The following is a 16,411-nucleotide window of genomic DNA, read 5'->3' as shown; positions in this document are numbered from 1 at the left end:
CTACAATCATTTTTAGTGGAAGGAAAAAAAGCAGGAGATTAATTTAGTGCGGAGCAACATATTTATTTACAAAAAGCCGAGACTTTGTCCATCTTTATTTCTAATATGTGTTGATAGTACGAGAACAGGTTACACTGAAGGGTGCACTGAATATCAGGTTATGACTTAACAAACGATCACAGACGAGGCTGAGGACTAACATGCATGAAGAAACAAACCCCTCACACAGGCTGTGGCCTGTGTTGTGTGCGACTGGAGTTAATAGTAGTCGTAGTTGACATTGGCTCCGTGTCTGTAAGAGCTCTGGTCACGGGGGCCAATGGGGGCGTTTTCATCGTATTGATGCTGACGCCCTTGATCTCTGGAGCGTGCCTGGTCCATCCAGTACGACAGGTCAGCCTCCAGCCTCTGGGGATGGAAAAACACAACAGACGTGACTCGTTAGGAGAGTCGGCCTCAACATATCTCAAGCTTATAGATTTAGAGCAGCTGATAAGGTTCCCACTGTGACTGTCAGCAGGCACAGCTGTGCCAAATAGACGTGCGTGAAAGGCAAATATTGAAAAGGCCATTGCTTTGACAGCTTTGGCCTTTTAAGGAAGCAACAGAGAATGGTGTAGGCCTGAGGTGTCATGCATGGGGCTGAAAAATACTGCCTTACTGGCTGAAACGCATATGCTGTCGACTGTCAATTACAGTGGGGACAGGGAGTTGTTTTGTGCACTCTGCTCCCTCTTTTCTGTCTTGTTATCTGTTCCCTCCTGTCCCTGGTGAATTCTGCATGACTGTCAATGACCTGAAAGAAAATTGTAACTGGGTGTGTGGGTGGGCTTATATTTGTGCATGAGCGAGGGAGTTCATGAATTGTCATGTACTTACTTCGCTGTATTTATTTATTCGGTCTGACAGCAACATTTTTGAGGATAAGTGTGCCACTTATCTTGTCACACCACATATTTGTCCCCGGCGCACTGAACGATCTACGCTGCTCTAGTATTTAAAGTTAAAAAGAGATATATTTTCTTTGTTGACGATTCAAACCCCCTGAAAGTCGATTATAGTAAGATCAAATTAAATGTTTTTAATTAAATACTGAGAAAACTAAAAAAACTAATTTGATGGACTGTGTGGGTGCGGCCTGATAAACGACCTGTCAGCTGTTATCAGCGTGATGCAGATGTGTGCTTCAGGGTGTGTGCAACACAGCGCCTCTTCTCACCACATCTGTCGCATCTGTGTTTCTGAGTGGAAATCTAACACTGCTCCTCAGCCTGGTGTGACGCTTCAGTCCTGATTAGTGCACAGACTTACAGTGCATAACATCCACTTTTGACAAGCTTACACCCTGCTCACTTCAACCCAGAGAGAACAGCATGGCCGGAAACACGGATACAGATCCCTCTCAGTTCAAATCATCCAGTGTGTTCTTGTTTCAAGCATTCTGTGTTTGCATGACTTCACTGTTGTTCATATAAGAAGCTGTGAATAAGTGCAGGAGTTTTTAAGCATTTCCAATTTCAAAAATATTGCACAGACGCCACCAGTTGTCCTAAAAAAGTAAATCCTCCTGAAATTGGAGGAGGAATTTCATTAACTGACATTATCAGAGTATCAGTTTGACAAAGAAGGGCATAGGTATTTTAAAGACACTTGCTTTTACAAGGCAGCAGGGGAATATTATTCAACACAACTTGCCTTGTGGGAGGTGAAGGATCAAGAGTCTTTGCAGTTTGACCCACATATGGGATATTTCAGCATTCAAAGTTTCCATTTTGTACTTTACAGAAGTGTAAAGCTAAATTTCTGTCATTGTCCCCTGTGACAACATCCAACTAGATATTTTCCACATTTTCTTCAACACACAATCTGAACATTTTTGTGGTTGAAAAGAGAGAACCTAAGCATATATTCGACTAGGTAGTTGGAATAGGTTTTTCTGGGCTTAGTGTTGTTGTCAAAACTCTTTGTCTTGCAGGAGACCTGTAAAGTGGCTCCACTGTTTTTTTAAATTCTGTTTAATTCTGATTCCTGGAACAGACTACACTCACCTGCTCATCATAACCCATGTACATAAACTGCATGATCCACTGCTGCACGTCGGGTCTGCTGCGATCCCAGATGTTCCTCTTGCTTCTGCTCAGCTTGGCCAGGAACTCCTGAGCCTTGGAGGGAGGGACGGCAACCGAGGCCTTTGACAGGGTAGTACCAGCTCCTGCCACTGGGTGGAAGCGCAACAGGAGACAAACGATGAAAGAGTCATTTTAACACACACTGCGGTGGAGCTTTATTATCTTCATGACAACACTGTTTGTTAAGGAGGTTACCGTCTCTTTTCCTCAAGACCTTGAACAAGCTGCTCTCACCGGTTACATCTGTAAATGTGAGACAACAGAGAACTGATGAGCTGCAGATTTAATTCGTCACATTGCAGAAGATAATCAGCTGTTACTCATTTCTAAAACGCAGTCAGTTGAATTGCAGGTTTTTCCTCAATTATGGAAAAACGGAATACAACCAAAGTTTATTTTAAATGAAAGATCCTCTCAACTTGAAATCAGACAATTCCAGTGTCAAACCAGGGCCGGGTCTAGGCAGGGGCAAGAGGGGGCCTGGCCCCCTCAAATAAATGTTGTGCCCCCTCAAACTAAATCCCAATTTATAATAATAATAATATAATAAAGCACAATACCCCCTCAAGATTTGTGGCTGCCCCCTCATACATGCCTGTCTAGACCCGGCCCTGTGTCAAACTATAACAGAAATTATATAATGATATCATTTTCTGATTACTAAACAAACCAGTTTCCTGGGTGATTTTGATCTCAAATGTCAAAGTGGAACCATGAGTGGAGTTAAAGGAGAAGTTATCGACTTAAATTCAGGGATTTTTTATTTAAAATATATTTACTACAACAGGCTCATAAATATGAAGTACGTTAATGAAGTATCTTGCTCTTTTCAGATCACCACTAATGTCTGCTCTTTAAAAACTCTCCAGTCCCTTGTATCTGGGCCACATTTCCTTTAGTCAAATATTGGTTTATTTGTACACTTGTTGGAGTACGAGATGCAGTATCTGCTCAGGAATGCAGTCCACATCTTCAGGTCGACTCTGTCTTAGTTTGAGTGGCTGGAGGCGGACGGATACAGTTTGAGAAAATTGCTTGCATGTGTTTTTTCTTCACGCTTGTTTTCCAAATAAGCTCTGATCAGCAGATTCCTGCAGAACTTTACAGTCTGAGTTAAAAATGTGTTCTATAAATCATTCTCAGCTTTTGCATGGTGTCTTTAACCATTGTTAGAAAGGAGTGAACTTCCTGAAGTCTGTAAGAGCGCATTTATCATCTTGTCTGTGCATTTTAATGGCGGAATAATAACTTATAGAAAGAAAAAATCATAGAATGATTAAGGGATTGAAATATTAAGTGTAATATCAACAGTCTATTTTCATTATTATCCATGGATCAGACCTTAATGGTCCCCAGATGTTATGTCCTCTTTTGGTGATCCCTGACTTTCCCTCGAAAGCTCCATCAAATTCAAATTTCAATTTATTCTTCATATGTAAGTAAAAATCCCTGCAACACCAACAACATCACAAATAACCTGACATGTACTTTGTGTTAAGCTAAAGTTTCCCTCTAAATTAGATGGAATAGTGTTTGATGACTGCATGTTATGTTGGTAAACGCATTTCCGTATATCCTAGAGTGAAAAGCAGACACGGAAATTGCAATTCAGTTAAAGTCAATGGGGGATAAACAGTTATGACTATAAATGGATCTTTTTAGGATCAGGTCTCTCGTCTATTGATGAGTCAATATTTACTCTGTGCTGTTTCCATTAATCTCATCCTAGTTTCTGTGTATGTGTGTGTATGCAACAGTTAAAAAAGAAGATGATGGCGACACAGAAAATCATCAGTTTTCAAACATTCTTTTAGAAAATCTCTCTCTCTCCCTCTCTCCCTTCCTTCCTCACATTCTGAAATGCAGTAGTTCATCTTTTGTACCTGTGAATGGTCAAATCTCCCACAGACACTTATATCTACATGCAAGGCCAGCAGGTGAAGGACAGACTAATGTGTGAACTAGAATGCATGCTATTAAAAAGGCAAAGCAGAAGTGAAGCAGCAGACGAGTGAAAGAGATCCATTTGATTGAGCTCACCTCTCAGGGCCAAAAGCGTCACCACCACAGCCAGCCCTGTTAACCTCAGATAGAGCTGCTGGGATGCCATCTTTGTCCCCGCTCTGAGTCTTTGTAAAGCAGCTAAATGGGGAGAACTGTGCAGAAACTCTGAGGAAAAGTGGGCGGCAACATACATTTTCCAAGTGGAAACTTCCCTGTGGTATAGGAATGTCTTTTTACCTCCCCGCCTGCAGAAACAAGACCTGCAACCTGGGGCTTCTGTGCTCTGAAGTGAATCTTCTCTGTACTTTTCCATTCCTCATTCAGAAGAAAAAGTTCCATTTTTCTTTTCAAAGAATCGCTGTCGTAGAAATGTGATTGAGGCGACTGGCTATTCTAAATAATATATACACTGTGAGGATTTTTATGCATGTTGAAGTTTCCTTGTAATATTTATGACAGGATCGTGCGTCTCATGCGATTCTGAAATTCCTGAGGAGGAAAGTGAGCAGAGACGAGAGCCACTTGAAATTAATTGCAACAGTAAATCAGCGGCCAGCAGTGAAATACCTGAGGACGTCTCTGCTCCTTGTATAAGTCATCAATCGCTCAGCCTGAGTGAATGTGTGTCTCCTGATATAACAAAACCTAATTCATTTCAATGCTGAAGTGAGAAATGGGAGGAATGCAGATACAGTAAGAATCTGAATTTAAATCTTTCAACCAGTGAGATACAACCCACTTCCCCCAGTATTTCATTTGTTCCTATTGTTTATTCCCTCTTTATCATTAGATGGTCGTTGGAGCTCGGACTTGACAAAACAAACTCTTATCTCATGTTTACAACTTTGTTTCCCGGTAACGATAGTTCCCTTTCGCTTGAGTGAGAATTGTTCAGTGAGCAGATAATCCAAAAAGCCTTTCTGACGTCCCATGTCTGACTCCATGTTGTGTGGCTCCTGGCTGCATGTGCTTTAGTGATTTTTCCGCTGGCTCCCCCCTCGTGTTCCTGCTTGGCACAAACTTTACACTGGGATTCCGTCACGCACGTCTTGATAAAACTAACTTTTCTAAACTCCGGGAGTTTTATGAGTTGACCTTTACATGATTCGAAAATTCATAATAAGAACCATTACATTTGTCCTTATTTGGGGTTTCCTGCCAATAGTTTTGTAGATAACTTATTTATTATGACGGTATATATGGAAAATACTACAGTAGCTGAGAGAGCTCAATGCACTGCAAATTAAGAAAACACGGCAAATTAAGAAAACACGTGACATTGTTTGTAAGTGAGATTGAACAAAAACAACTTGATGGATTTTCAGGAAACTGGGTGGAAGGATGCGGTACGGGTCATGGACGAACCCATTACAGCAGGGCTGGTAAGCCTGGAAAAGCCAGGAGCAGATTATACTTGCAATCAATATACCCCCCCACCCTAAGACCTCTCCTCAAAGCTACCCCCGGCAAAACACATCAACGTGCACTTCCTGACACCTGCTGGAAGCCGGCTTTTCCATGACTTGCTCGCTTCTGAGCTAATTTCTGACCATCTCCTTCGCTTTGGGGGTGTCTGTCGGGTTTACTATAGTCCTGCAAGAAAGTCTTAAAGGGGACATATTATGCCCATTTCACCACAGTTGATATGGTTCCTTGGGGTCTTAATGAAATGTCTGTAACATGTTTTGGTCAAAATACCACAAGGATCATTTAAAACAGCAGCCTTTTTACCCTGTCTAAAACAGCCCTCCTCACGCCGGGTTTACACCGGGCGCTGAAGCGTCGCGTAAGCGCTAATTCCTAGCGCGCCGGCGCTAGGCTGGTCACACAGGACGCTGAAGCCTCGCATAAGCGTCGCGTAGATCCCTAGTGCGCAGGCGCCAGGCTGGTCACAACAGACACGCTTTTCTCCGCGGCGGTCATCCTGCGATTCCTCTCCGTGATCACACATAGAGCTGATATTTGTCATTAACTGCAACGGCGTCCCAGCATTTGTCCTTTTTGGTGTTGTCTTTATACAACATGTGCCGAGGATCATACAGCTCACTGTACTTCTCCATATCAATTATTAATTTAATGTCATCCATCTTCAATAACTTCTATGCTGTTTACTCCATTCAATGTCGGGTGTCGAGGGTAAATTACATATTATCCACTCAAGCCTATGGGGAGAGTACGTAGACCCCCCTCCCCTCTCTCTTTTTATCTTTACGACTGTTTGTGTGTCTGTATGGATGAGCAGAGGGGGGCATTTAATGATGTGACTGGTAAAATTGGTAAAATTAAAACTCCAGGACAACAGAAGGGGAATACAAACTATGGGATGCATATTTTATCATTTATATCATATAAAATATGTCATCAATATCATTTAAAATCATTTTTCAGTGTGTTTCCTGGAGCGATACGCTCGCGTCAAGCGCAAAAAATAGACTCGACGCCGAAACGATCGCTGCACGGCGCTCGGCAGCCTTGGCGCAGCGCTGCACTCCAGCCTCTGGTGGGACCGGCACAGAGGATTAACATGGGAGTGGATGAGAGTCAGCTGTTATTTAAGGCATGGCGCTGCGCTTACGCGACGCTTCAGCGCCCGGTGTAAACCGAGCGTCAGATTGTCCTGTTTTGAGTGCTTTTTTTTTCAAGAGTTTTTGGGACGGCAGACATGCCAGATACCCATGTTAACGTGTAGAAGCACTACAAAAGTGGAAATGTCATAATATGTCCCCTTTAAGGAGACTGTTGGGCCTTCTTGGAGGTATCTGCTCTATTGTATCTATTATTTACTCTATATCCATCGACAATATTTGCCAACAGGATCATGCTATAACTACCAACCCGATTTTCACCACACTTGGTGGAGCGAAGGGTCGTGGGCCTGAAAAGATCCTGTATGATTTAAATGTGGATGTGAATAAACTGTGTCTTATGACAAATCATTCAGGTTATCAGACCACTTCATTTTTTTTATATATCTACTATAGGAACTTGACGGCCTTGGCAGAGGTGTGCGCTCTACAGAGTGCCACTAGTTTCTTATGAATTCAACTTTTCATCTGTGAGTGGAAGATTGTGCTTTGTAAAGTATCTGTAATGACTGTGTCACTGAAACTGTGATTCACCAGTGGACTACAACTCAAGGATAAATTGCCAGTTTGTAGAGATTTAATACAGAAATTCTATTTAGACTGGCTTGAACTTGTGTGTGTGTGTGTGTGTCAGTGTGTGTGTGTGTGTGTGTGTCAGTGTTTGGTTTGGAACAAGGAACAGTCTCTCAGACTCTCACGAGCTGAGCTGGAATGCAGGAAACCAAAAGCTGGCTGACGACTGAACTGCTTTTCACGACGGGCTTTTAATAAGAAGCGAGAGTGAGGAACAAAATCCAGAGAGAGGAGAGAGATGATCACAGCCTAGCATGAGTGGGATGAGTATCTGCTTTGAACCTCTCTCTTTCCTTCTCATTCGGGCTCTGAAGAGTGGCTCCTTGCGCTTTATGAAACATGCATTTCACCAGCTGTGCACCCCCTCACCGACAATTAGGATTCCCATATACGCACTCACTGCTGCGACTGGAACACGGCAGGCGTACCTACAGATAATGTAGATTTCCCAGAAGCATGAGGGTGAATCCCTAATGCCTCCTTACGCTGAGTCTTATCGGAGGGCCACCGTCCTCAGGCACATATTTCCATTGCAGATGGAAAAGGAATGACTCGGAGGGAAACAGATGTGTGTGGTTTCTCAGATTCACACACATTAGGCCGCAGCTGAGGAGGTTGAGGAGGTTCAATCTACATGTCAAAGCAAGATCCTGATTCCCAAATTGCCCCCTGATGATACACAATTGCTTTGTCAAGCACTCTTATATACGTCACTGGGAAGGGGATGTATAAATGAATGTACCACTGTTTCTTGCAGAGAAAACCACTTCGAGCTGTCATAAAGACAAAATATGTGGCATATAAATGCAGACACCGATTTTCTTGAAAGTCTATGAACACATTGTGACTCGCAATCATTGCTCACATCACCTGTTTCCCTAAGGAGCAATTTGTAATTTAGTTCTCAGCCATGGAGCAAGAGAGGGATATGGGAACTAGGGATGAAAGACGCAAAAGAGCAAAGAGAATATGGCGTTTCGAACAGGATGAGGAATTTCCGGTTTGATCTCCCCCATCCAAACGTACCACACACTGAGCCCACTGAGCCGGAAGGAACTGAGAAGCGTTTGGGATTTGTGAGCATTATGACTCAGTTCCAGGTACAAAGCTCGCTCTTTTAATTTGCCCGCAAATCTGTGAAATGAGCACAGCAGCATCAGAGCGCTGTTGGACAAAGATAAAGCAGAATGAAGGAGGAATGTTGGAAGATCAGAAAAATATGTTGAACTTTGCTCCAAAACACAATTTACTCTTTTACTTCAATCACTCCCGGATAACTCTACAGTTATCTTTTCTTCACACTTGACTTGTCTGTTGTTATGTCCATCAGTGAATTCACACCTGCGTAGAACATCTTAGCAACACTTGCACCTAAAGATCACAATACAGAGCCGAGATGTCAGACCACAACACATGTGTCAATAAGAAGAAAAAGCCTCCATGTGTTAATATCAGCTCTGCTCCATCAAAGATGTCCTGCCCGGTCAGCAGCGAATGAGTTTCTCCTCATGCTTCTTTATTTGGATGGAACACACTCATGGATATCAGTCACCTAAATATGCCTGATATTTTCCGTCAAGATCCATGAGTTATTCTCTGAGAAATTTATGAAAATGTTAGATTTTTTGCAATGTTAAGGAAAGAAGAGAAAAAATCATCCTGGGTCCACCCATCTGGAGCCAGTTGTTCTCCTCTCGTTCGCCCTGAAGCTGTCTGTGCTCCCTTCAGACGGATACAGCTGTCGTCTTCCCATCCTGTGCTGGAGCTCGGCTATATGGCCCAAAGAATTCAATCAAGATAAACATTTTCAAATCAGCCCATATTGAAAAGTATCACAACAAATGTCACAGACTAATATTACTTAAGTTTAAAGATTGATTTTTGCTCATGTGTGAAGGCTTTAAATTTGTATTGATAACAAATATCAAGTGGATTCGTTATGTTATACCTTGTCTCTGTCTTGTATTATTGGGATATATATTGGACTTATGTTCTTGTTATATTGCTACTGATGAAATTATACTGAGATAGTATTTGAATTGTTTAATTTTCCTGCCTAATCCAGTGCCCATATTGTTTAAATGAATAATGCACTTGCACCCGTCCCCTGCAGAGCATTGTTTTCTTTCACTATACGACAAATCCACCATTCCAAAAACATCTGTCACTGTACAGCCGTAATGACTTTTAATGGGAAAGGGAGATGACACTCTGAATGGTTTATTTCATGTTATGCTCAATGTTCAACCATAATTGTGTGCCTCCATGTGCATTAGACCTATTTGCTTAGGGCGTTAAAACAGAGCTTATTATTTCACAACTCTACACCTTACTGTGGATTTTCTTTTCATGCTGAACGGAGTGAGAAAAGCAAAGGAGAAATGGAAGAAAAGAAAGACACCATGGGATGTTCGCACCTGGTATCCAGACAGACAGTAACAACATTCGAACATCCATTAGTTGTCCCTCTCGATGTTTGTTTTGCTTTGAAGACAGAGAGTGAGGCAATCATGACCACTGCTGTTCAGAGAAAGGTGCAGCCTTCTCAATTAGGTTTTCTGGTCTTCCTTATTTTCTGTTGTACCGAAAACAACGCATGTTTTATTCCTGCTGAATTTAAAACTTAAAATTTAAAACTTAAAAGCCCTTGAAGCGACTGTTATTTAGTGAAAAAGCAGTAATGACACTAAAATTATCTTTCATGAAAGTCCCGGTTGAAATAAATGCAGCAAACAAACCTTGAAATTGATGAAATAAACCAAACAAACCTTAATTAGAAAGGATGTCTGATCCTGAGTATTTTGCTCTGTAATTCCCATAACCCTGTGATGTATAGTAACACTCAGGGGCAAATCAATGGGGAATCGAACCTGGTCATCTTATAGAGAAGATAGTTAAACAGCCACTGAGCCATCCACTCAACAACGCAGAACTAAACCTAACCCCTAACCCTTACTCCAAAAAACACAATGACTTATAGAAACAGACAAAGGCATTCATATCAGCCTCCGATAGACATCCCAGATAATCTGTCGGGGGCGAAGCGCATGGCCCCCGACAAAAACAAAATCAATAATAATAAAACCAGCGGACAAAGGCTCCAAAACTGTCATCATTAACAGAAAGCAATATCTGGTCGAAGCACACAGACAGCTCTACCTAAACACCCACCACTTTAGACCAATCCCGGACAGTATACAACCCAACACACAGATCCAACTCAGAAACATCATTCAAACACTCTACAAAAAATAAATAAAAATTCCGCCAAACAAAGAGACATTTTACTCCGGCCCAACACCCCACGTTCAAAACAGCTGCTACCGAAAATACAGAAAGACCAACAGACATGGACCATTCCCTTTGAGGATCCTCGAGGTCGACCAATCGTTTCTGATTGCATCAGTGTTTCATACAATATATCACAATACATAGACCACTTCCTTGGCCCCCTCTCCAACAGACACCCCAGCTACCTCAAGGACCCATGGCTGTCCCAACCCACTCCATCCTTTTCACAATTGATGTAGGCAGTTTATACACTAATATTCCAACAAAAGCCGGACTCAAGGACATCACATCTGTTTTGACAAAATACCCGGAGGGGAAAAAGACCATACCTATACATTTTACAATTATTAAAGGTCAAAGGTCAAAGGTCAATTTATTGTCATATGCACAGAGTACAAGTACAGAGGCAATGAAATTCCAGAACGGCTACAGAAAGATTACAGCATAACATGAGGGAAGAGAGGAGAGAAAAAAACCCAGCCCGCAGACTCTGAACAGTGTGGGAACAGGAAAAAAACACCTCAGCACATAAGCACATACAGCACAGCACATACATTTTAAACATGACTGGTGGAGGTAAGCCAGTGACTGGGTGCTCTGTACCCAGCCAGTTGGGAGATGGTGGTGAGCCAGCCTGACAAGCAGCCATCCGGTCCTGCAGCCATCTTTGACGGCGCGGGTCGCAGACCCGCCTGTCACGCTGGGGGTACGAGCAGACTCTGCCTAGAACTCTGCCTCAACATTAATGACCTCATACTGAATAACAGTCAATTCATACTTTTGATTTCCACGCTGTTCTCCTAGGTTTTCAATTTCCCCGATGTTTGCCCCCTTATGATGAAATTTCCCCATCTTTAATTATGTACTTTTTCCACACATTTGTCAGTTGTGTCTAAACAGACACACACAAGCACACAATCTGTTCAGGGGGGGGTCGCATCTATAGGCTTGCGTAGGTCAGCCAGACGGCTGCTTGCACAAGAATTGCACATCATTAATGTTGATTTTTTTTCGACATGAATAGCTATCAGCTGTCAGTACAGCAGATTTCAGACTCTTTTTAATATTTTTTATTATATATTTTAATAATTTCATTTGAAAGCATGTGATGTAAATAATGGATAGCATTTCCTCACGTTTTACATATCCAGATGTCAAACCTGGTTCATATTGCATTAAAATGCAAACATTTAGTGGATTCCATCGTGCATTTTACACACATCCAGTAATTCATTTTTTATATAATTTGTTAAGTTGCTTTATTAACTAATGAATGAAACCCCCTGGGGTGAAAGAAGGAATTTGCATTTGTGTGTGTGTGTGTGTGTGTGTGTGTGTGTTTGTGTGTGTGTGTGTATGTGGGGGGCGCCAATCAGAGGGCAGAAATGGCTTTTACCTCCGTAGGAACCCGAGCCGAGGACCAACTCATACATTCCAAATTCAGAGATCACAGAGCCCCACCTCAGTTACAACTAACCAACCACTACAGAAACAGAAAATTCATACACAGCTCGCACAGCGGCACAGCCTTCCCCTCCCTAGGCTCATTTTCTCTCAACATTAAAAACATCATCTACATTATAACATGCTCCCTCTGCAAGATTCATTATATAGGTGAAACCCAACATACAATACTCACCAGATTAGAACAACACTTGTACAACATAGGCAAAGGTCAATTACAAATCCCCTTAGTCAAGCATTTCCAACCACACTCATCCAATCTAACCTTTTAATCTCTTTTAATTTTGGCCTGTTTTAATATATATTTCTAATATTAGATAGGGAGCACTTGTTTGATTGTACAATTTTGTTTTGTGGTACATATTTTAGCTATTTGATTTTACAAATTCTGGCCTTAGTTTATCTGGCCCCAACCCCAATCCTAACCCTAACCCCTAACCCTAACCCATTTATTCTATTCCTAACCCTAACCAGTTTATACTAATTGAGATAATTGAGATAATTCAATAAATCCTAACCCTAATTGATTATGATCAGGATCAATACTGTTTATAAAATATCAGAGAACATTATTTCTACATTGATTTAGAAAACAACAGCAGGATAAGTTCTTTCCAACACATTCATGTCAGTGTAATTATAGATTTCTAACTTTACAAAGTCAGAACTAAATATCTGTGAAAAAGGAAGGTCAGTGTTTGATTGACAGCTGATCTCTGTGCGTAGCAGAAACTTTGAGCAACAAACATGGAGACAAAAAAAGTAAAAGATCCACACAGAATCCAAAACACTGCTTTTATTGACTCAAGTCTATTTGAGTTTGCAGAACTCTGTTGTGGATTCAAAAAAAACATATACTCCAGCATAGAGAGGCTGAGTGAACGTGGTCTGGACTCTGTGGAGGAGAGTCATTGTGTCAGAGACGCTGTAGAAGGACAGAACACCTGCACTGTGATCCATACATTCGTATTCTGGAGGATGGAGGACCTGACACTGGAGTCATGAGGCCGTTGCAGAAAAACCTATAACTGTTTCCAACACAATTTAACGACCAAGATTTATCATTGAATCCAAATCCACATTTATTTGACCACAATGCTCTGCTAATATCCTTGTATGCGACTGCTACATAAATACTCCTCCTCTCCTCTTCACCTGCACCTCCCAGTAAAAACGTCCAGTCAGACTCTCTCTACTCAGGACCTGAGGCCAAACCATGAATCTGTCTGGGTGATTAAAATAAGACTGTTCTTCTCTCACGAATGTTACTTTTCTGTTTCCCTCAGATAATAACCGATGTTTTTTTTATGTGTTTGGATCCAATGCAATTTCCTGTGAATATTTTCGGTAGTCAGCTCTGGTCTTGGGCTCTGGATGTGACAGTAAAACATCCACATGAAACACAATCTGTAAAATCTTTGTCACTGTCTCACTCAGAATGTCCTGTATTCGGGCTCTGACCTGTGACACAGCTGCTGTCACGTCCTCAAAGTACCTCAGAGGACGGACACTGATGCTGAATGAGGGTGTTGTTTCACTGAGTGGTGACAGGGAGGGGTCGTTTTGTAGAAACTGGTTGGGATCCTCAGTTTGTGGGAGCTGCTTCAGTTCATCGTCTTTCCTCTTCAGGTCTGTGATGTTCTCCTACAGTCTCTCCTGAAGCTCTTTGACTTGACTCACTTCAGTTTCCTGCTGGGATCTGATCTGCTGCTTCACATTAGAGCTTCTTTTCTCCAGTAGACAGATCAGATCAGTGAAGATCTTCTCACTGTCCTCCACTGCTTTATCAGCAGAGCTATTGACGGCCTCCACCTCCTGTTGAAGCAGCTTCACATCTATCTCTCCGTCCTGGACTCTCTGTTGGATTGTTTGTCTCCTAAGCCCAAGCACACTCTGCCCCTCTCTTTCTGCTGCAGCTTTATGTTCCTCCACAGAGCAGAGATAACAGAGAGCAGATGTTCTGGATCTTCTCGGAGGGCTCCACACCTTGTGCTCCTTAAATGGAGGTGATTGAAAATGAGGCTGGAGGTGTTTTTCACAATAAGAGGCCAAACAAACCAAATAGGACTTCTCCCACTACAGAAATCACCAGCCACATCTTCAGGATCAGCATAGCAGTGATCAGCAGGAGCAGCTTGGAGTCCATTTTTCTTCAGCTCCTCCAGTAAATCAGCAATCCCGTAGCTTTTCACCAGGACAGGCCTTGGTGTGAAGGTCTTTCTACACTGGGGGCGTCTGTAGTTTCCTGTCTCATCCTCATTGTCCCAGTGGGTTTTAATACAGCCCATACAGTAGCTGTGTCCACAGAGAATAGTCACCGGATCCTTAAGTAGATCCAGACAGATCGAACAGCAGAATCTTGCTCTGTCCAGTTGATTTTTCTTGCTGCGCCATTTCAGCTGGTGCCAGTGACTGTAAAAAAGTTACACTTCCACTGAACAGAAACTCTCTGCATGTTTTAACACTATGAAGAAAAGAGCAACAGTATGGTCTTAACACACCTTAACAGTATTGCCACGCTGTTTAGAGGCAGCTGCCCTTGATCCAACACTGTTGTTTTGATAACCAATATTACCAAACACAACAAATAAACAGCTGATTAATAACAATTAATAATAACAGCTTGGAAACACGACTCAGGGCTGAAAAAAACAAAACTTGTGAAAACTCACCTGTCGGACAGACATCCGTCTTTCCGCCACCACAGACAGCGAGCAGGACACCACAAACTTAAATGACTGAAAAATAATCAGTGATGTATTTACCCAATACTGAACCGTGAATTCCCCTTCATAGTAAGAAAAGTGCTGCCTATAGATGCATCATCATAATATATATCATAATATACACTGCTCAAAAAAATTAAAGGAACACTTTGAAAACCCATCAGATCTCATTGTGAAAAAAAATTATGTTGGATATTTATACCTATATGGACAGTTTAATGTCTTAGGAACAAAAGGATGCCACATCTTTGATGGAAATAAAAGTTTTCAGCCTACAGAGGGCTCAATTTTATAGACACCCCGAATATCATAGTGAAAAAGTGATGTGGCAGGCTTGTCCATTTTGCCAAAATTCAATTTCTGCAACTCAAAATGCTTCTCAATATCTTGTGTGGCCCCCACGGCTTGTATGCATGCGTGACAACGTCGCGGCATGCTCTAATGAGAAAACGGATGGTGTCTTCTGGGATGTCCTCCCAGATCTGTCTAAGGTTATCAGTGAGCTCCTGTAAAGTCTGAGGAGCAACCTGGCGACGTCTGATGGACCGAAACATAATGTCCCAGAGGTGTTCTATCGGGTTTAGGTCAGGTGATCGTGAGGGCCATTCAATTGCAACAATTTCTTCATCCTCCAGGTACTGCCTGCATACCCTTGCCACATGAGGCCGGGCATTATCGTGCATCAGGAGGAACCCAGGACCTACTTCACCTTGAAGGTGAAGGAGAATTTTAGATTCTATTCTAGATTTAACTGGAAGCCATTGTAGCGAAGCTTATACAGTAGAAAAGTGGTCCCTTTTCTTGTTTCTTGTCAGGACACGTGCTGCAGCAGTTTGGCCAAGCTGCAGATCACTCCCAAGTTCCTGACTGTTTCTTTGGAAGCAAGGGCAATGTGGTCTAGCGCAGTCGTCCCCAACCTTTTTTGCGCTACGGACAGGTTGGATGTCAGACAATATTTTCACGGACCGGCCGTTGAGGGTTGGCTGAGAAAATGTCATGAAACCACATTTCAGTCTGAAAACCAGCTAATTTTATTGAATGACTGAAGCAAAGTGCAAACAATGTTTAAATTGTTTTGATCTGGTTAATATCGTTTTATTACTGCTTTGAGGTAATTTGATAGAAATTCCAAAAGTGATCCAGGTTTTATGAAATTTAAATTGAGAAGCCTTTTATATAAAGTTATTTACATATAGTGCGGGTAAACATATACCATATAACTATACTGCAACTAGTAATGTTATCAAAGAGACTAACTTGTACTAAGATAGGTCATTCATCCCATCTCATTTTCTTTCTGATGCTGTTATTTAGTTGTAACAAACAGAGGAAACACATAAGCATCCCTAGGGATATTTCTTCAAGTAAAAAAAGTAATGGGATGATTATATAAAACATGCTGTTCTATATGTCCCTTAAATCATGTGTTTGTCAAAGTTCCCAAAGATTAAAAAATTCCACTTCAATCTTCTCCGATCCAAGAAGAAGTTACACAATAAATATTAGGGGTTGCGAATTGGCAAAAATGTGACGATTCAATAGTATTGCGATACTTGGGCCACGATTCAATAGTATTGCGATTCTGCGATATATTGCGATACTGCAAGTATTGCGATTCGATTCTGCGATATATTGCGAT

General features: G+C 41.8%; 1 protein-coding gene and 1 pseudogene across 1 annotated transcript; both read right to left on the bottom strand.

The window, feature by feature from the left end:
- Window positions 1-258: 258 nt before the first annotated feature.
- Window positions 259-4,260, bottom strand: ecrg4a (ECRG4 augurin precursor a). The gene is made up of 4 exons (XM_061088565.1): window positions 4,170-4,260; window positions 2,325-2,372; window positions 2,049-2,218; window positions 259-408 (listed from the first exon to the last, which is right to left on the bottom strand). Exons 1-4 carry the CDS (start codon window positions 4,237-4,239, stop codon window positions 259-261), a joined length of 438 nt encoding a protein of 145 aa, XP_060944548.1. The 5' UTR covers window positions 4,240-4,260.
- A 9,137-nt stretch (window positions 4,261-13,397) lies between these two features.
- On the bottom strand, window positions 13,398-14,397 carry LOC133022104 (E3 ubiquitin/ISG15 ligase TRIM25-like; annotated as a pseudogene).
- Between the last annotated feature and the right edge of the window lie 2,014 nt (window positions 14,398-16,411).

The sequence above is a fragment of the Limanda limanda genome, chromosome 16, assembly GCF_963576545.1.
Source record: "Limanda limanda chromosome 16, fLimLim1.1, whole genome shotgun sequence".
Lineage (NCBI taxonomy): Eukaryota > Metazoa > Chordata > Actinopteri > Pleuronectiformes > Pleuronectidae > Limanda > Limanda limanda.
This window is presented reverse-complemented; position numbering and strand designations above follow the sequence as displayed.